General features: G+C 40.1%; 2 protein-coding genes across 4 annotated transcripts in view; one reads left to right on the top strand and one right to left on the bottom strand.

Moving 5' to 3' along the window:
• The window catches only part of EIF3J (eukaryotic translation initiation factor 3, subunit J), a 12,306-nt gene extending 351 nt beyond the window's left edge, over window positions 1-11,955 (top strand). The window contains exons 3-8 of one of the 2 annotated variants that reach the window (XM_010572147.1): window positions 5,303-5,360; window positions 5,613-5,704; window positions 6,197-6,311; window positions 7,390-7,548; window positions 8,549-8,622; window positions 9,994-11,955. In XM_010572147.1, the coding sequence (XP_010570449.1) occupies window positions 5,303-5,360; window positions 5,613-5,704; window positions 6,197-6,311; window positions 7,390-7,548; window positions 8,549-8,622; window positions 9,994-10,125 (630 nt within the window). In that variant the 3' untranslated portion in view covers window positions 10,126-11,955. The remainder of the gene's footprint in view (window positions 1-5,302; window positions 5,361-5,612; window positions 5,705-6,196; window positions 6,312-7,389; window positions 7,549-8,548; window positions 8,623-9,993) is intronic. The other variant, XM_010572148.1, reaches the window with a different exon arrangement.
• Window positions 9,654-16,709, bottom strand: part of SPG11 (spastic paraplegia 11 (autosomal recessive)) — a 38,108-nt gene continuing 31,052 nt past the window's right edge. Inside the window, exons 35-41 of one of the 2 annotated variants that reach the window (XR_774645.1) lie at window positions 16,467-16,574; window positions 15,702-15,870; window positions 14,834-14,922; window positions 14,166-14,321; window positions 13,419-13,570; window positions 12,771-13,014; window positions 9,654-9,723 (exon numbers count right to left, since the gene is read on the bottom strand). Coding sequence is in view for 1 of the 2 variants with exons in the window: in XM_010572150.1 (XP_010570452.1) it covers window positions 12,834-13,014; window positions 13,419-13,570; window positions 14,166-14,321; window positions 14,834-14,922; window positions 15,702-15,870; window positions 16,467-16,574 (855 nt within the window). In the remaining variant the exon portion in view is untranslated. Of the gene's footprint in view, window positions 9,724-12,770; window positions 13,015-13,418; window positions 13,571-14,165; window positions 14,322-14,833; window positions 14,923-15,701; window positions 15,871-16,466; window positions 16,575-16,709 lie in introns of those variants that run through there. The other variant, XM_010572150.1, reaches the window with a different exon arrangement.

Raw genomic sequence — 16,709 nt, 5'->3', positions numbered from 1 at the left:
GGAGCGGCGGCTCCGCCCGGGTAGAAGCGGCTCTTGGGGCTTGGTGATCTGAAAGGGCAGCGGTCGGTTACAGATGACAAGTCAAAATGCCAAGTGGAAAACGAGTTGGTCTCTGCCCTGCGTCCCTTAATCCTAGCTGAGAGCGGGCGCTTCTGCCCGAGGCTCGTTCCCGCTGCATTGGGACTTCCAGGGGAAAAAAGGCAGGCAGGCAGACAGACAGACGCTTTTCAAGCCCGAAGAGGCGTCTCCTGTTCTTTGGGGGATCCACCTGCTGCTTCCCAGCAGCTTGCCAGGCTTCTGGGTGCTTTCTTGTGGCCAGCTGGTTTCCCCTTGCTTTCTGTAGCCTTTCAGATTCCCAGTTTTGAGTATGGTGTGCTGGGTGAGGCATTAGGATTGGATTTAATGAAAACAGTGCTGGATTTGTGCTTCTGCTATTGACCAGAAACTTCTGTTGTGTGGCAGCATGTCTTTTCCACCCCTTTTTCCTACTTCTTCACGCACCACCCCCCTCCCCCAGGCCCCACTGCCACAGTTGGAAAGTACAGCAGCCTTACTCTGCAGTTTCAGATTTGGTAGTGCCCTGATCACTTAAAATACGTTTACTTAAGGCAGTATTTGAAACGGATTTTTACTGTGTTTCAGAGAGTGATGTCTGCATGGAATTGGTATTAAAAGGTGCAGATGTTAATTTCTGATGCTTGTAAAAGCAGACCTTCCTTAAAAGCTTGTTTTCTCCTACTTAGTTCCAGCTGCCCCTTAGTGAGCTAGGGGGAGTGAATGGTGGATGCCACAGAAACCTCAGTTTGCTCCGTGTTCGTACAGACAGTAAGCAAAATGATGCCAGGGAACATATAAGGAACGTGCTTGGTGAAAGTAAGGAATGGAAATAGGTTGACAGAAAAAGACCTTTTTGTTTCAAATCAAGCTGCTGAGATATTGTAGTAGACAGTCTCACGGGGTGGTGTGGTCATTGTAGTATGGTCACAGGTATGAAGCTTTCTGGAGTAAAGTATTGGTGCTTACTGGGTGAGGACTTGTTGGGTTTGTTATTCAGGCTGCTGACTGTGTTACCAGAATCTCTGAAAAACATTAACACAGTCGTCCTTGGAGCTTAGGGTGGTTTTCTTTTTGTAAATAGTATGAAAAAAGTAGTTCATCTTCTCTTAAAAAAGAAAAAAAAAGTTAACAAACTTTTGTGAGTTACAGGCTGTCCATTTTCCTTCTTAAATTTAATAATTTCCCCGCACCCTATAGTTATCATAGGTGTCACATTACAGCAGGCAAAATAAGTAAAGGTATCTCTGTATACAGTAGCTACAGTCATTTGGAAAGATTGGTTAGTATGTAACTATATGCATATATATATAAAATTTGTATATGTGTATATATACACATAAATCTTAGATTCATTTTCTCTGTGAGACTTGCTTTTCCTCCTTCCTTTGAAAGTGAGAAACTTTTCTGCTATGATAGAATGTGTCCAAGAGAACTGGACTCTAACGTGTTATTCTTTTGAAGACACCCGTGCTTTCTGTGGCTGTTTTAATAAAGGAATACTGTTTTCCCACATGTAGTAGGAATGCAACTACTTAACTCTTTCTAAGGGATTATGGCTTTAGTACTGGAGCTGCATCTAGAGAGAGGGACCAGTCCAGCAAAGAAAGCTGTTTTATTTTACTTTGATTTGCTCTTCCTGTAGAAGCAACAAAGATGACAGAACTGAGCTTGGGAGGTGGTTGCTTCAGCTCTAGATTCTTTGTTTGCAAGGGTCCACCTTGGGGAAGTACCCACAGAAGAAAAATTACATGGTCTAAAATAGAAGCACAAAGTTTTTTCTGATGATTAGTTTGTCTTAAGGTTGATACTTCATGTTTTGGAACGTGTTTTATATATTCAGATTCTGTAGTTTATTTTGGAAGATTTTTTAGAAATGAACTGAAAGTAACTGTTAAGTTAGGAAACTTTGACTTCCCCAGGTTTAAAATTAGCATCTTCATCAGTAACAAAACTACTTTCCAGTGTTACCCAGAACACAAGTTTCCCAGAAGACGGGCCTCCTGCCAAGGAATTTTCATCTATTTACTCTTGGGCAATTCTGTGCTTAGCAAAGCCAAAACTGGGAGCTGTGCTTGTTGTCATCTAGGTGACAGCCTTTGGCATGGTACAGTCATTTTGCTTTGAAGGAGAGCATTCAGGTTTAGCTGGGAATCTAAATGCTGGAGCACCTGTCACTTTTCAGTCATGTCTTCTGTTTTTTGGGGGGAATAATGTGCGTTATCATATGTTTAAGGTACATGTGTTGGAGCATATGAAATTGTAAGAGAGCTGCTCTCATCAGGGGTTTATTTACATGGAACGGAAGATGTTTCAATAGCCTTAGTTTAGATAAGTATGCGTAAATAAGTATTGTTGAAATACTTCAAAGTTTTAAGCTACTGTAGTGGACATGTTTTGGAATAAAGATGTCCTCTTTGAATTACGTAGTATCAGTGCAAAGATGCAGCACTAAAGCAATTTTCTTTTCCTCCAAGAGAGTTCACTGGCATTTATAAAACACAGAAATAGGTGTATAATTGGATGCTCCCCCTGCCCCCAGTAAAAAAAAAAAAAAAGTATATTAATCATGTTCTATTGCTGTTTAAAAACAAACAAACAAAAATCTTGGAGAAGAGTGAGAGAGTATTCAGCATAGCTGGGAGACCTGCATATAGCACACCAGGTTGAAGAGTGAATCCTCAGATGGTGATGTCTCGCAGGTTGCCCTACCAGGAGCATTCCTCTGATGACACTGAGCTCGCAGTTGCCTGTCCCTGGTTCCAGCAGCGTTGTTCTGCTTGTGGGGCTGTGGGTGGGCTCCCAGCAGTCAACGATCACTCCGGTTAAAGTCGAGATCTTAAATTCCACCTAACAGCTCAGGGGCAGGTTGGGCCAGATGGCAGGCAGTCACGCTGCCCTCTGAAGGGTCTGCTATTTCTGTGTCGCTTCATCATCCCAGCTTTGCAGGCTGAAACTGCCATCATGTTGTGCGCTGTCCCTGTGCAGGCGTGGCTAGCAGGGATGTGGTCTGCTGTGGGGAAGGAGTGTGTCTGTCGTCACGTGGAAGTCTTTGCCCACGTACCCTCTGTTCAGTCTCCCAAACTTACTAATGATGTAGCTTCCTTCAGTCCTGTGAGTATCTTTACATCATGGGCAGGATGCCCTTCCTCTGGGTTTTTGCACCATAAAATACTTGATTTTAAGATCTGTCTGTGAAGGACAGGGCAAGGGATAAGGCAGCAAGCTATATACAGCAGTAATGAAAAGAGCTATTTAAGAAGTGGGTGTAACAAACTCTTAATTAGATGTGACCTAAAATAATGCTGTTCCAAATTCAAGTCAGCTTCTTGGAATGTGGAAGGGAAGCCGAATCCCTTACAAGTGCCAATTAACTTGAGTGAGCTGGTAGATGAACTCAGGTGTCTTCCTTGCTTGGATCAGCACATTGCAGTGAAATACTGAGTTCTTTTGTCAATGTCTTTTATTTTGCCGTGCCAGTAGCAACCCTTAGAAATTTCTAAGTAGCTTGCATGACCGCCTGCATTACTGCTGTGAGGTGGAAATCACAAAATTTAGGATTTATGGTTTTTAAGCTTACCTATAATGGCATATTGACAGTATGTGTGACTTTTGTGTAAACTAGGGCTTGTCAAGTGTAGTCTCTTAAGCTTGCAAGTTGAGTTGAAACAGGTAACTGAAATTAGATTCCTGTGAGAATTCTTGGCTTTAACTTCTGGTGTGTACATCATGTGGTACTCAGCATGTAACTTCAGATCAATTTTAAGAGCATTGATTTCCATGCAGAGGCCATCTGCTAGAATTTGGAGTGGCATTAGGACAAGAATATGTATTCCCTTAACACTTACCCAGGTAACTGTCAGGAAGAAACTGCAGAATTACTGCTCACAAAGTCTGCAGATGACATCAGCAGGTCAGTTTCGTGGAAAATGATGCTTCTTTAGTATTCGGTTGAACCATGTAGTATTCGGTTGAACCATGGATCATCCACCTGGGTACAGGTCAGTGGCCACGAGGAGTGGGAGACAGTGGCTCTGAAAGGAAGGAGGGCTGTGAGCGATGGCTGACGGTGAGGCGTGCGGCGCGGTGGCTGAGGACCACCATGAATCTTGAACGTGCTGAAGGTGAAAACTGGAGGCAGAGTTACTGCAAACACCTCTTCTCTTCTATCAAGTAACTAGTGGTAGGATGAGAGGAAATGGCCTCAAGTTGCACCAGGTGAGGTTTAGATTAGATATTAGAAAAAATTTCTTTACTGAAAGGGTTGTCAGGTGTTGGAACAGGCTGCCCAGGGAAGTGGTGGTGTCACCATCCCTGGAGGGGTTCAAAAACTGTGTAGACAAGGCACCGCAGGACATGGTTTAGTGGGCATGGTGGTGTTGGGTTGACAGTTGGACTTGATCTTAAAGGTCTTTTCCAACCTAAACGATTCTATGATTCTGTGATTTAAGTGATTTGTTTGTGAGAAGTCTTTTGATAGTTCCTTTGCTTATTAAAAAAAAATGCCATAGTCATTGGTCAAAAATGTGATCTTGTGACTGTTAGAAGTTGGTATTCCTGTTCAAAGCTGGGGCCCCTGCATTCTCCTCTGTCTGCTTACTGCTGCTTTCCCTGCTCCTGCAGCACAGCCTTGTCTGCTGCGCGTTGTGTTGGCAGCAGATCCGGGTTAGTGTTCACCCATGTGTCGCAGTTCCCATGCAGCCACAGGAATGCTTTTCCCAGCACAGGGGAGAGGGGCACGCTGGTGCTGCACAGCTATGGGGAGCGGGTGTCTGGGAAGGAGTGGGTCTTTGGGTGGTGGTGACAGCGCGTTCTGGTTTCAAATGGTTTCTGTCGAGTTGTCTGTTTCCAGCGGTGGCTGTACTACATGCCTGCATGCGATGGCATTCCAGTATCTTGTAATGTGTAATACAAGAAATTATAATAAACTCATGTTCTACTGTGGGTGTTGATTTGACTTTTCATGAGCTTGCTTTTGTAACTATATTGACATGAGCTTTCTGATTCTTTGAATAAAAGCTGCCCTTTTCACGGTAAGAAGTCATCCTGAAACATCTTGGTCAACAGCCAAAAGCCGTGCCCTTGTACAGCTCTCACGACTTCCTCCCCGCTTCCTCACTCAATATGTAAGATTAATGGATATGTGAGCATTTAAAGAGGTTATATGTAAGCTGCTGTTCTTTGTTTTTGTTACAGATACTTTCTACTTGTTTAGGTAAAAGAATCTTAATTAAAACTTATTTTGTAGGATAACTGGGATGATGAGGAGGAAGAGGAGGAAGTAAAGGAGACGGAGATAAAACAAGGTAGGACTTAAAAGTAATACAGGATTCTGTACACAGCATCAGAACAGACACTGGTTTTGTCTTGAGTGTATCTGAAGAATCAAACCCACGTAATAGGGTTGGGTTTGTTTCTGACAAAGCATGTCTTTTAACTCTCTGTATTCAGATTCCAGTAACTGAGCTCTGTGGCTTTCTATTTGATTAGTGATTCTAGAGTTGCTGGAAAAAAAATCAGTAGACCTCTTGAGAGCTGTATTGTTCAATGTTTTACAGAACCAAAAGTTTCAGAAAAAAAGAAAATAGCAGAAAAAATAAAAGAAAAAGAAAAGCTACAGAAGAAAAAGCAAGAGGAGCTTAAAAAAAGGGTAAGTCCTTATTGTTCCAGGTATCAAAATTTAGAGGGCAGCTTTGGGTTGGTTTGGGGGGGGGTGTTGTGGGGGTTTTTTTGCGCAGCTCAACAAGACCTGTAAATATCTTGACTAGTCTGATAAAACAAACTTGTCTTGTACTTAATGCATCTGGGGGATGTTAGCTTTAATTTCTCTGTAATTTAACCAGTTATAGAAATAATGCTTATCTCTGTTTCTTTTGTATGCACCACATGATAAAACATGCAGTTGTGAAACTTAGTTCTAAGGTGTTTCTTCCCACTTCTTGTAAAATGAACAATTTCTTAAACAATGTGGCATTGTTATACTTCATTGGAAAGGTTTTCAGGTCTGTACATGCTTGAAGTGTATTGACTTCAGGCAGAAGTAAGCTATTCAAGTGGCACTGGAAAAAACATGATTTCTTCTACTACTTCTGCTCAAGGGTAAGAAATCTAACATTCTCCCTATATACCTTTTTTTATTCAGTTAGAGGCACCAGAGGAACACAAAGAACTTACACCAGAAGAACAGTTAGCAGACAAACTACGACTAAAGAAGTTACAAGAGGAGTCAGACCTTGAGTTAGCAAAAGAAACATTTGGTAAGTGTGCTGTGCCCAAGTCAAGCAAGTCGCTGTAACTGTAGCAGCACGGAAGTGCTGTATCCTCTAAATAAAACTGTGTTATGTGTAGATACCTTGCAAAAAGAACTGAGCAGGATTTGACTGTGGGAGCACATGCAGGTTGTGTTACTGAGAATAAAGAGGGGTTTAAATCCAGACTACTGGAGGCATGTCCTGGTACTAAGGACTAATTGCAAGAACCACAGAAACATTTTAGAATAGAAGGTGCTTTTTCTTAACATGTTACAGTAGGAGTTGTAGGAAAAAGATGGCCAACTCAATTTTCCAGCATATTGGTACTCCTGGTAAAAGATGAGTGTATAGAAAGGAAAAAAAAAAAGAAAAAAGTGCTGTCTCTTAATGTTTGGAGGTGCTTTACAACATGGATTTAATGAGGCTTTGGATGAGTGTGGCACAGCACAACTCATGCATGCTTTACTTCGGGCAATCTATGCAATAAGCTAGATGTTGAGAAAGCCAGTTAAGTTGGTGGAATGAGCTTGTTTCCTGGCATAGACAAAGTAGACTTAAAGCAGATCATTCTGGTTTTGTGCTTTCACAGAACTAGCAGAGATACTGATTCATAGCAGCATTCTTCAAACATGAGAGCATGTTTCCTTGATTATAGTGAATTATACAGCTTATTACTCAGTGAAAATTCTGCTCTGTGAGTCTGAAAGAGTACAGTGCCCTGGGTCAGGGGGAATTCATTGAATACAGTTGCAAAGAAGTAAATTTTGCAGTTACGAGCTCAAGACAGGAATTCCTTATCGTAGGGGAAAGGTGCTTCATGGGGTGCACACTGGTCCAGAGAACAGGGATAGCTGGTTCAAATTACTAAGCTTTGCAGCAAAATCTCTCTCCATACAGACTAGTAACTCAGGCTGTTAGCTCTAGTGTGGCAGAAGCCAGTGGGAAGTGAGTGAGCAAACCTCAGCTTTGGTTTTGTAAAGCTTCAGTGGAGGTGAGGAACTGAATGTGAATGATGTTTGCTCTGGTGTCATCTTTCAGAGATCACAGCTAATGTTTTCTATAATACCTCTGTCTTTCCTTGCAGGTGTAAATAACACTTGTGGAATAGATGCCATGAATCCCTCTTCAAAAGATGACTTTACGGAATTTGGCAAACTACTAAAAGAGAAAATCACACAGTATGAAAAATCATTACATTATGCCAGTTTTTTGGAAGCATTAGTTCGAGACGTATGTATTTCATGTAAGTTAAGTGAAAAACATCCTAGAATACACTGCTACCAAAATTGTAATGGAGTTGAAGTTGAAAACATGCTCTTATAGTAAATCTTAAATCAAGATTGATCTGTGTAGTTTATAGTAAATGAAGTACTAATCTGTTTCACAAACTAGTATCCAATTCTGTTCCCCCAAACTTTATTAGAGATTGTGTGCTTGTACAAGTTACTCTTTCTGCATGTCAGTTAAAGACAGTCACTTTTAAAAGTATGAATTTCTATGCTGATCTGAATCTTGCATGTTTTTCTTGAAGCCACTTCTAAAATAATAATAAAAAAATTCTTTGAGCCAGGTAACTTGAGTAGCTCACATGTAATTCTGGGACTGCAAAATAAATTGTTCTGGAATTCAACATGTAACTCTACAGAGATAAAACTAAACCTAATTTTTTTCCACTGCTCGGGTAGGCTGAACTACTTGGTAAACTCATTGCTTGAGATCTTTTCCTGTACTGTACACATGTTGTCCTTCAGTGAAGTGGTAACTTGATACTATTTAGTGCTGTATAAATACAGTGATCACTGGCTGACTGGAGCTGATAACTTACATTTCAGATGGATTCCAGATCTTCTGAAGTGAAGGACTTGCAACCTCTTGGACCATTTACTGTTAACAATTTATTGTTAATCCACTGCTCCTTTTGATATGCTTTACTGTGTTTTACTGGATCCATATTTTACTGTTCAAATTGCTCCTCATTAAGACTTTTGTGTTCCCTAACTCTTCAGAAGGTTTCACCTTCTACAGCATTCAAGCTGCTTACTAGGGACCATCTGAAATAGTAGGTGTGATTATAAGGACCAGAATTACCCAGTCTGTATTTTGCAGATTTAAATCAAGTAATTGCCTGTACTTATTACTAATGCTTATTTCTAGTTTTTAGAGAATGTTGATGTTACATTATTTAACTGCTTTCTAAGAACAATATTGATAAGGAATATTTTTTTTTCTCCCCCCCAATGTAGTGGAAATTGATGATTTGAAAAAGATCACAAATACTTTGACAGTACTATGCAGTGAAAAACAAAAACAAGAAAAGGTAAGACTTCTGTGTGTTTCTGCAGCAATAACAACATGCGCTAAAGGGGCTAATCTGGAAAATGGCAATAGGTTTAACACTGAGTTGAACTGCTGATTCTGTTACAGGTAGTAGCAGGAGATTAAAAGATAACCTTGGATACTGGTTTAGCATTAAATCCTCTTCACCGTGTGAGGTAATCAGGAGTTGATTGAATCTAGAGATCACAGTCAAAACCTTGATTAATTTACATAAATGTTACCGAAGTGCTACCCTTGTTCCACTTTATGCTGTCTTGGAGTTAAAATGGCTTACACAAATATTCTGAAGGCAAAAGTCAGCCTCATTTAGAGTTAAATGTCAATATAATACCAATCTATGGAAGTAACTTAAATCTTTGGCAAAGTTTGGGATTTTTACCAGCAGGTAACTGGGATTTTTATGCTGTCATGCAAACTAAAGGAGGAATAACTACATAGGCAAGGAAGAGGGGAAGTTTTAAAAGGTGATGTAATAGCTTAACTGATGCTTACGTGATGCAAAGCATTGTGTTTTATAGCATACATCTATGTTAAAACTCCAGGTGGGTTGGAGTTCAATGATAAATTGAATCATTAGATAGCAACAAAATCAAGTGGAAAACATGACTAGTAGTGCCTCTCTTTGGTATGTTTTAAATCAGATTGAAGGATTGGTAGGAAACAAATGGCAGGGTGTTTTCCACATGAGTAGCAACCTGTAAATGGGAAACCTCTGAGACAGGAACTGTTACAGTAGCAGGTGTTCTTCTGTGATGCCAGTTCTAACTTCCGAGGCATGCGTGGGGCACCTTAATGCAAAACAAACTCGATGTCCAGTGTTGATGCATTAAGTCTGGAGCTGGCAAATGTGATGAACTGTTTCCTTAATGTGAACAGCACTTTGGAGAGAGGCCTGTGACTTATTGAACCAAGCAAGCTTAAAAAGAAAAAGTATAAAAAATAGGAAGTATACATACTTTTCTGTCATGGCTTTTCATGTAAATTAGTTTGGTCAACCACTGAAACCTACAATGGCACCAAACCAGTAAGGAAGAGCTTTACTGTGAAATGTTCTGTAAAGTTTGCTTAGGGCTTCCTTTTCCTTGGGGAAAAAAAAAAAAAAGATCTTCAGCCTCTGGTGATAAAAGCCACATTAAATTCCTGTCCTGTGGGACACCTGAAAATGCCATAGCTTTACTATGACTAGATTGCATTGTGGGACAAAATGCGGGGGTAGAAATCATTGGCAACAACAGTGCATTTACCACATGGGTATGCGAATGCTGGTACCCAAAGACATGTGGCATTGCTCTACTTAGAGTAAGGACAAATTACTGTGGATTTTAAAGTAAACATGCTCTTCCTATTTAAGCAGAATAAAGCCAAAAAGAAGAAAAAAGGGGTTGTGCCTGGAGGTGGTTTAAAGGCTACTATGAAAGATGACCTGGCTGATTATGGAGGATACGATGGAGAATATGTACAAGACTTTGAAGACTTCATGTGACACTTATCTCCCCTTCTATTGTCTTTCTGTTGCCCATAATCCCTTAAACATGTAGCACAACTTTTCTTCCTTTCAATTCTGCCAAATGCTACAATCAAAATTGCAGTATCTCTGTGCTGGTGGTTTAACTCTTGACGGGTCTGTGCTAAAGCACTGGGCTCCCTGTTCTGTGGTCAGGGGTTAGAATGAAGACATTTAAAAGCTATGTAAATTGCAGTTAAAAAAACCAAAATTCTGATAATGGTAACTGTTGCTATTTGATTTTATAGTAACAGCCACTAAATTGGAAAGGAATTTCAACAAGGCAAAGTATTATTACCAGCACAGTTCAGTGACATGGCCTTAACTGTACCTCCTTGAATGACTTGTTTGATGAACAAAAGCAGTTTGCAGCAAGGGCATGGTGTGCACTTAGTATTACAATTGCTTTGTCTTAAGTTAGAGCTTGAGGTTTTCAGTATATTGTGATGGGGAACTGCTGACTTCAGAGTGAGGATACTGTACCTGGGAATGCATCACTTGAGATAGATACCCACTACGTCAATGCTTGACTTCTGAATAGAACACTTGGTGGGTCAGAACAAGGACAGAGTTGCTTATTTGAAAAAAAACAACTTGTGTCTTGAGTATGAAGTTTAGTTTCCATTCATCTAAATTTCTACTAATGCAGCTGTATGGGTTGGGTATTCTTTAACAGTTAATTGCCTGGTTTAAGTGTAAAAAACCAAGACTTTTGGGCTTTCATGGGTTGTGGTAGACTTTTCACGACTCAGCCATTTTCTTTCATTTAAAAAAAAACCACTTGCTTAGCAAACTGCAACAGTTACTACAGTTGGGCAAATTGTTATGTTAACAATTATGACATCTGCAATGTTTTATAAAGCAACTAATTTAATAAAAATCACTATTGAGGACTTCACTACAGCTGTCTGGGCCAGTTCTTTTAGTATCTTTCTTACAACAAAAATACTTGAAGTGGAAGAGCTGTAAAACGTGTGTTGGGCATGTGCTACTAGGTCTTGTCTCTGCTCTGACTTGCAGCTTAAGCTTAACTGCTGTCAGAGGGGCAAAATTTCATTCTTGTAAAATGGCTGTTTCTTGTGGTAAGACCCTTACAGATGCTGATGGTAAACAAAGTACTTTCAGGATTGCCATAATCCAAGCATTTCCATGAGGAACTTAATCTTTTCTGTTGTGGGAACTGCTGAGATCAGCAGCTTGTCCTTACCTTAGGAATATTTTAGGGTGGCCCTTACTCCTGCAAGCAGTTACTTTGTTCCAACTAGCAGCTGCCATTATCACAAGCTGTCCTGCATTTACCACTTGCTGTTTACTCAGGTGTTTGTTCCCAATATGGATGGGATGTGTGTGTGCTTCTACAAGGCAGGTGCTCTTCCAGATCCTTCCTATTGTTAGTGGTCCCAAATTTTGCTTGCTAGCCATTATTTAACTTTTAGACTAATCACAGCCAGCTCAGACTAATTTGGTCTTGTGAGACTGACTAGAACTGGAATTTTAAATCAGGTTCTGCTCAGGCATAATCCTCCTTACATAAAATGTTTTATTTATCAAAGGTGCTGTGACTTGTACTGTGTATACCTGTGTACATCTTTTAGTGCTGCCATTGCAGATTTGAGATAAATACTGTGCAAGTAAATATTTGTCATATGCAGCAGTTGCTAGCATGAAAACATTCAGCAAGGACATTGTTAGCATCTCTTTGCTAATTAACTGGGTTGCTATGGCAATTGTATTTTTGCTAGGATAATGTTTAGAAATAGTACGATATCATTGCTTAATTTTACTTAAAAGCTGTCTGCCCTCCCCACCCCCCTTTTTTGGACAGGAGGTGACATCTCTGGATTAGTTGGAAGCTCTGCAGGCTGCATTTATTTTGGGGAGCATACAGAATCCAAGCTGAAACTGGGTTTCTGCCTGAAGCAGTGTCCAAGTCTTATCCTCCTCCCCAGTTAAATCAACCCTGACCTTGTAAACTTGCCAAAACATTTAAGTGGCAGAATACTCTGGTTCCTGGCTCCCGACAGGGTGTTGATACCAACTGTCTGCCCAGTAGGACTGTCTAAGCATGGGAAGGAGTTAAAATTTAGTAACTGTAAGAATACATTTGTACTGGACTACTTCTTCAAGACAGTAGCAAATATAGTGTATGCTGTTTAGAGTTGTACAAGACTTTCACTTTATCAGCAAGCTAGAAAACAAAACCAGTCTAATCAGACTGGAATCAAAAAATCGATTATCCTAGTGTGTATCTGAAACTTTCAAAGGAGTTTACTAATTCTCCTGCTTATTCCATTGTCAGTGTGCTGGATGTTCTGCACATTCCATTTCGGCCTTTTGTCAGTTTAGCTACAATCCCTATGGTGATCCATCATCCACTCCCCTAATTTAAAGGACTGCTGGATCACTGTGGTTCATCATCAGCTGCGCCAGTCTGAATTTGCTGGTTAGTCAAGTATTTTGTAAACAGTAAGATTTATTATACAAAACACAATTTTAGGTTAACGCAGTCTCAGCATTTTAAATATTTACAACCGCCACCAGTTTTCTGGAGTAACTTTCACATAGCAGCATATCACTGTAAGCAGGTCATTGATAAAAATATCTGTTAAAGAATCAGTACTAACCATGCAAGAAGCTGTGGCACTGGTACTTGTCAGAGACAGTCTCTACTTCACAGAGGTTGGAGTCTAGTTTGATAACATATCATTAAGGCAACAGCCAGTCTGTGCATCCTTCAGAAGTGTATTTACCACATCGTAGAACTTGTTATCGTAAGCCAACCTGTAGTATGTGTAGATATCTTCACAGTAAGCAAGCAATTTCTTCAGATTTTTCAGAGCAGCATCAGTAGGTGGGTGTTGTTTAACTCTGAAAATAATTGTACGTATAATTGAAATAGAAAGGCTTCACAGACAATGATTATAAGATTATCTTGCTATAGACCCATAAGAACTACATTTCTTAAAAAAAGATTGTGCTCAACATGTACATTTGATTATCTTGGTTGTTTATTTTCCTCTGATTAATTTTAAAAAAGATTCGATTTGACCAGACCTAAGGCACCCTATTTATCCAGCTCAATAAAAATGGTAGATCCAGTGCTATTTCCACAATAAGCTTAAGAAACTGAACATAGATCTTGAGTCCCTTTATACTACACTTTATCACAGAAAAGGTTTTAACAGTACTAAGACTTGCATGCTATTAAACATGCAGTTGCTCCTATAAAGTAGCCTGTAGAAAAGTTCCATTTTGGTTGTAGAACTACTTACTTCTTAGCAATCTCCTCAAATATGCTAGGCTTCAGTGGTTTTTGTTGTTTAAATTCTTCTAAGTAAGTGAAGTCTCCCTTGGTGATCACTTGTTGATACAGAACTTCAGCCCAATCTGGAACAAACTCGTAAGCCTCAGCCACAATAGCCGCCTGCAGAGAGAACACATGCTGGAATTACTGAGCAGGAAGAGTTTATTCTTGCACAGAAACATTCCTATACTTAGAATACTTAAAATATTCTAGGTCTTCTGTTTGGCCCATCTCTTGATGCTGTTCTTGAGAGCAGCTGTATTACACAGAAATAAAAGGCTAACAAAGCACTGCAGATAATCTTCCTTAACCCCTAAACAAGATGTCAGAGGTGGGTGGGTGCGGTTTGTTCTCTTTAAAAAGCCCTCTTCTTACTTAGTTCCGAATTTACAAAATGATGGATGCCAATGTAGACTAGATTTCAGGGCTCCAGTGTAGATCCACAGCAGCATGAGAGCCACTGGATAGCCAAGGTCCTGGCTGTACGATGGCAGCAAGCCAGCAAGGACTGCTAAAAGCATTGGCCCACACCAGGACTGCGCTTACATTTCCAAGCTTGGTAGCGTCTGCAGCAATGTGATGGGTTAATAGTCACAGGACTTGGTGGCCACGAGGAAGAGCTGAGCATTATGCTCACCAGAGCAGAGTGCTTAGGTACCTGCTGTTTAAAACAATCATTTTCAGAAAAAATAACAGATGAGGAAGCCAAGCCTACCTGATAGAATCTAGGCAAGGACATGATGGTGTCCATCAGGTTCTGTCTGTTCAGGTTGATCAGCATAGTGCTCTGAGCAGTGTTGAGAAAATGCAGCTGGAGGGTTATCAGCTTTGTTAGCCGACTGCAGCGCAACGACTGGCGGACACAGGAGTCCTATTTAATAAATCAAAAACAAATGCAAGCTTCTGAAGCATGTTTCCAGAGGAAAGTAATAAATATTCCTGAGAGCAACAGTGAGTTCGGAGTTGTCTAGTATTTCATCTTTCAGATCACTGCAGTTGATCATTGATCATATTCCATTAGTTTTAAATGAAGCTGCACTCACCACAAATACTTCCATCATAATCACACCAGTTTTTAAACACTCTTTATATTGTTCTATTCTTGCTAGTTAAGCTCATGGTCACTCCGCTAAAACTGGGGAACCTAATTGTAACCCTAGCTGTTAAAGCCTGAACAGTGTACTGCTCTCGGATACAGCAGTGTTACTGAGACTGCTGCGATACTGCTGAGCTGACAGAGCAGGAGATTCCTTTGCTCCTTGTCCACTGGGAGAGGATTCTGCACACCCTCCCTAGAGCAGCTTGCTTTGTTCTCCCAGTTCAGCTCACTCCTTATGTGCTCCCAATGCTGTACAGAAGTCATACAATTCCACCTCATTTTACCTTAGAATAACTTTCTGCTGCATCAATGAAGAGAGTCAGAGCTTTCATCAGCAGTTTCTTTAAATTTGCAACATCCTGAAGAGACTCCTCTGAAATGGGAGGGGGGGAAAAAAAAGAGTAACCAATTATTTATAAAGGTGACAAAATAAGTTCCAAAAATACCTCCTGGTACCAAGTCTGTCCCTAGTGTTGTTTCAGAAAGCAACAAAAGACTAAAAAAAAAAAAATTTGTATTACAAAAGTGCGAAGAAACAGTGATGCCTATTCAGTTAATGAGCCAAAGCTATTGCTGGAACCTAGACTGAAGAACTGAAAAGAAATCCAAGTCATACATTTGTGGTAGATCTGAGCACTGACTATTACCAGATAAACCATTTGGCATAGCTTCTGTTCTAGTTGCTGTTACGGTACTGGCTAACTGCTCCACAGTGAGATCTCTGTGTGCTCCCCAGCATTCTCCCAGCTGTATAGAACTTGCCAAGTTTAGATGTTAGAAGTTACCTTGCACAAACATAAAGACCCCAACACTTTATATATATATACTTTATATAAAAACCACTGTGTCACATCCAATTAAAGTGAAGAAAACATGCATGTGTCTTCACCTCCTCCCATGCATGGTACCACAGGAACACTACATTATGGTAAGAGCCAAAAATCTCAATTCTTTGAAAAATACCAGAGCAGCCAGATAAACTGTTAAGTACAAGAATACCCCAAGCCTGGCAAATAGGACCCTGCTTCCAGACAGTGGAACTTTGATGGATGTTACCAGGACAACACAGGCAATCAAAGCTACAGTTACCCATAATGTCTTCCTTCTTAAACAAACTTGCTTGTATTTCTTGTTTTTGCAGTTTCCACTCACCCCATGGCTGCGATTCAATGAGTTTAAGCTGTATGCAAGCAGCAGCCTCATGATTCTCTCCAATTTCTCGACACATACTAAAGCAAAGGGCTATCATGTTGTGCTTTTCACTGTCCCCTGGACGGCAACGCTTGATGTAATCCAGCAGAGCTGTCTTCAATGTCCCGCTCTGGTCATATGAAGGAGTATCAGATCAAAATTTGATGAGCTTTTTTTTCATTCACATTTTGGTACCCAAAAGCAAATCTGTTCTGCTACAATTTTCCAAAAAGTGATCGTTCAACTTTTTGAGGTTTCTCCATACTATTTTAAAAAATAATGGCAATATTATACTTGGGCTTAACTACATTATGTCATGTAAGAAAATCCAGCATCTATGCATTTATTTACATACAAATGTCCAAACTGACATATGTTTATGACTTTATGTTACAAGAAAGCTATAAATATTTATGTTTTTTAAAAAACCATGAAACGTTAACTGGAAGTAAAACCAAAGCAGACATGAAAACTTTAAGTGATATTCCCAAGCTTGAACTTTCAATGCTGCTCTCATTGCAGCACTGAACTAATTAGAACAAACTTGTTAAACTAAAAACATAATAAACCCCAGAATTAATTTATTACTATGAAAGTTGACTGACACTTCCTACACTGCAGTAATTACAATCCCCGGATAATTCCACATTGTTGTGTAAATATCAGTTTCTGATGTACCCACACAATTCTCTGAAAGTTTTCTCCCCTTTACCCCCCTCCACCTACTGGGTCTAATTTCTTTCTCATGAGCACTTCAAAGTAGTGTTTCTCATGCAGCAGTTCAAATATGTAGGTCATTTCATTGTATCTGCCAATTCCAGTGAGAAGACGAACCTGTAGAAATAACAGTGTTAAGTATGAAGCTCAAAGTAAGCAGAAAAATCCTCTCTCTCAAAGCAGTCAGTGCTGTGGTAGGGAGAAGGCTGCGTGAGGCCAGAGTGTTTTGCTAGCTGATACAGCTACACGGCA

Source organism: Haliaeetus leucocephalus, unplaced genomic scaffold, assembly GCF_000737465.1.
Source record: "Haliaeetus leucocephalus isolate CR32 unplaced genomic scaffold, Haliaeetus_leucocephalus-4.0 Scaffold339, whole genome shotgun sequence".
In the NCBI taxonomy this organism is placed as follows: Eukaryota; Metazoa; Chordata; class Aves; order Accipitriformes; family Accipitridae; genus Haliaeetus; species Haliaeetus leucocephalus.
The sequence above is the reverse complement of the archived record's forward strand: the minus strand, read 5'-3'. Positions and strand labels throughout refer to the sequence as shown.